The sequence below is a fragment of the Juglans regia genome, chromosome 7 (genome assembly GCF_001411555.2).
Source record: "Juglans regia cultivar Chandler chromosome 7, Walnut 2.0, whole genome shotgun sequence".
In the NCBI taxonomy this organism is placed as follows: Eukaryota; Viridiplantae; Streptophyta; class Magnoliopsida; order Fagales; family Juglandaceae; genus Juglans; species Juglans regia.
In genome coordinates, this window is record NC_049907.1 from 42,858,363 (window position 1) to 42,860,886 (window position 2,524).

Genomic DNA, 2,524 nt, shown 5'->3' on the forward strand with positions numbered 1-2,524 from the left:
TAATTTAATTTTTTAAATTTTAAAATAAAAATAATATTAAAAATATATATTTTAATAATATTTTATTTAATTTTTAAATTTAATCTAAATTCATCTCTTCTTATCGTAAAAACAAACTAAGCCTAAATTTTTGTTTAGCTTTTTGTTATTGAGATACGTATCTAACTGTTTTGTTTTTATTTCCTCCATATAAAGTCTGGTTAAGCTATAAGCAGGAAGCATCGCCATCATCCTTTGGTCGAACCCCAATTGCCTGAACGACCAACTCGTAGGAACTTGAAAATCCAGCGTGGCGTAGCATAGCATTTGCTCCAATTGAATTGCAAGATGGTTTTTTCCGTCATATTGACCCAACCCATCAAACACAAAGTCCACCCATCCAGCCGGCACGCCGGTGACGGAATCCCCGCGCCTCGACCAATCGCTTTCTGCCAGCTCATCCATCATTCACCTTTCTCTTCCACGTGTCCCCTCTTCTCTACCCCTCCTTGTCCGACGCCGTCAAACCCAATCTTTTCTTCTTTTTTCCGTCAACCGATAGAAAACAAAACAAACACTGTAGGATTTATCTGAAAAAGGAGAATAAGCGAAGTCGGTCAATATATTCGCCGATCAATCAAAACCCTAACTGCTACATCCTCTCCCTTTATCTCTCTCTTGCTCCCTCTTCCTCTCTCTCTCTCTCGCACTCGGATCTCTTACGGTTCCATAGATCGCCGATGCCCTCCGTTCACCGGCGTTTGTTAGCACGAGCCCAGCCATTTAAGCCAAAACCATTTATTAGGTCCGTGTATTCCTCGCGATAGCACACCTCCGTGAGAGAGAGGTAAGCGTTTGATTTGGAGCTCGGCAAGGGGGTTAGTTACCGGATCGGTGCCCGTTAGCTCTGAACGATGGAAGAAGACGACGAGATCCAGTCACACCATTCGCAGGAGACGGGATCTCCGGCCTCTCCAAGGCCAAACGGGAGAATAACGGTGACGGTGGCCGCCGCACCACCTGCAGCGGCACCGACGTCGCAGAACACTATAACCACCGTAGCGCTACCGGTTCAGCGACCAAGAAGCGGCGGCGGGGGAGGAGGCGGCGGCGGAGGAGGTGGGGGTAGAGAGGACTGCTGGAGCGAAGGCGCCACCGCAGTGCTGATCGACGCGTGGGGAGAGCGGTACTTGCAGCTGAGCAGAGGGAATTTGAAGCAGAAGCACTGGAAAGAGGTGGCGGATATTGTAAGCAGCAGTGAGGACTACGGGAAGACCCCCAAGACCGATATACAGTGCAAGAATCGGATCGATACGGTGAAGAAGAAGTATAAGGTGGAGAAATCGAAGGTTGCGTCCGGTGGCGGACCTAGTAAGTGGCCCTTTTTCGATAGGTTGGACCAATTGATTGGTCCAACGGCTAAAATTGCTGTTTCTAGTCCGCCCTCGCAGCAGCTAAAAGTGCCTTTGGCAATTCCGGTTCGAATTCGTTCCGCCTCCACGAATCACTATAATAACAGTCAGTTCCTTAATAAACCACCGAAGAAGGAAGAGGAGACGGTGGTGCTGAGGAGTGGTAGAGGACAAAGGATGCAACAGTTTCGAAAGAGAGGCGGGTTGGAGTCTGAATCAGAATCGGAGCCAGAGCCAGAGCCAGAACCGGAGGCTGATGCTGATTCATTGGATAGCTTTCCGCCGCCAGGGACAAGTGAGAGGAAAAGGCCTCGGAGGATGATGATAGGAGGAGAAAAGGAGGGGAGTGGAGGAGGGAAGAGTGGTTGGGGGAATGCGGTGAAGGAGTTGACGCAGGCGATCCTGAGGTTTGGAGAGGCGTATGAGCAAGCGGAGAGCGCCAAGCTGCAGCAGGTGGTGGAGATGGAGAAGCAGAGGATGAAGTTTGCAAAGGAGCTGGAGTTACAGAGGATGCAGTTTTTCATGAAGACCCAGTTGGAGATTTCGCAGTTGAAGAAGCATGGCGGGAGGAGAGGTGCTGGCGGTGGTAATGCTAGTCATCACCACAGTAATAATAATAACAATAACAACAATAGTGATAGCAGCAACTAGGTTTAGATTTTGGGTTAGATTTTCTGTGTTCTTGTGATGGTGAGAAGACCCAGGTCGTGAAAATTTGTTCTGGAATTGGTAGTCTCTGTGTGTGTATGTCTGCTGTCTCTTTATTTATCTTATCACAGTTTTAACTTATGTCAAATTGGTGGCAGGGGACTGACTAGATGCTCAAATACAGTAGATTGTGACACCAATATCATTCTCTTTGTGCAGTTGTTAGTGTTATTATACCTTCTTAATCTAAAGCAGCTTTAATGGTGGTTATTACTTTGCATGTCTAAAAATGAGCCAGCCTGAAAAGATTTGCTTGCTATATCTCTTTGTGATTTATGGGTCTACATAATTACAGTTTCTCTGAATGACATGCTATGGTTGCTAGCGACCACTTTGAATTTGATCATCTAGCTTTCAATTCATTTTTCTGCTATTGGTATGAAAATTGGGATTTGCTTCTTGTGGTTTGCGACTGAGGATGTTTA

General features: G+C 46.5%; 1 protein-coding gene across 1 annotated transcript; it reads left to right on the forward strand.

The window, feature by feature from the left end:
* Window positions 1–230: 230 nt before the first annotated feature.
* On the forward strand, window positions 231–2,290 carry LOC109005432 (trihelix transcription factor ASIL2). Its single transcript, XM_018984379.2, has one exon. The coding sequence runs from the start codon at window positions 894–896 to the stop codon at window positions 2,040–2,042; it is 1,149 nt and encodes a 382-aa protein (XP_018839924.2). The 5' UTR covers window positions 231–893; the 3' UTR covers window positions 2,043–2,290.
* Window positions 2,291–2,524: the final 234 nt, after the last annotated feature.

Coding starts and splice junctions, on each gene's coding strand:
- LOC109005432 (XM_018984379.2), top strand. CDS start 894: ATGGAAGAAGACGACGAGATCCAGTCACACCATTCGCAGGAGACGGGA.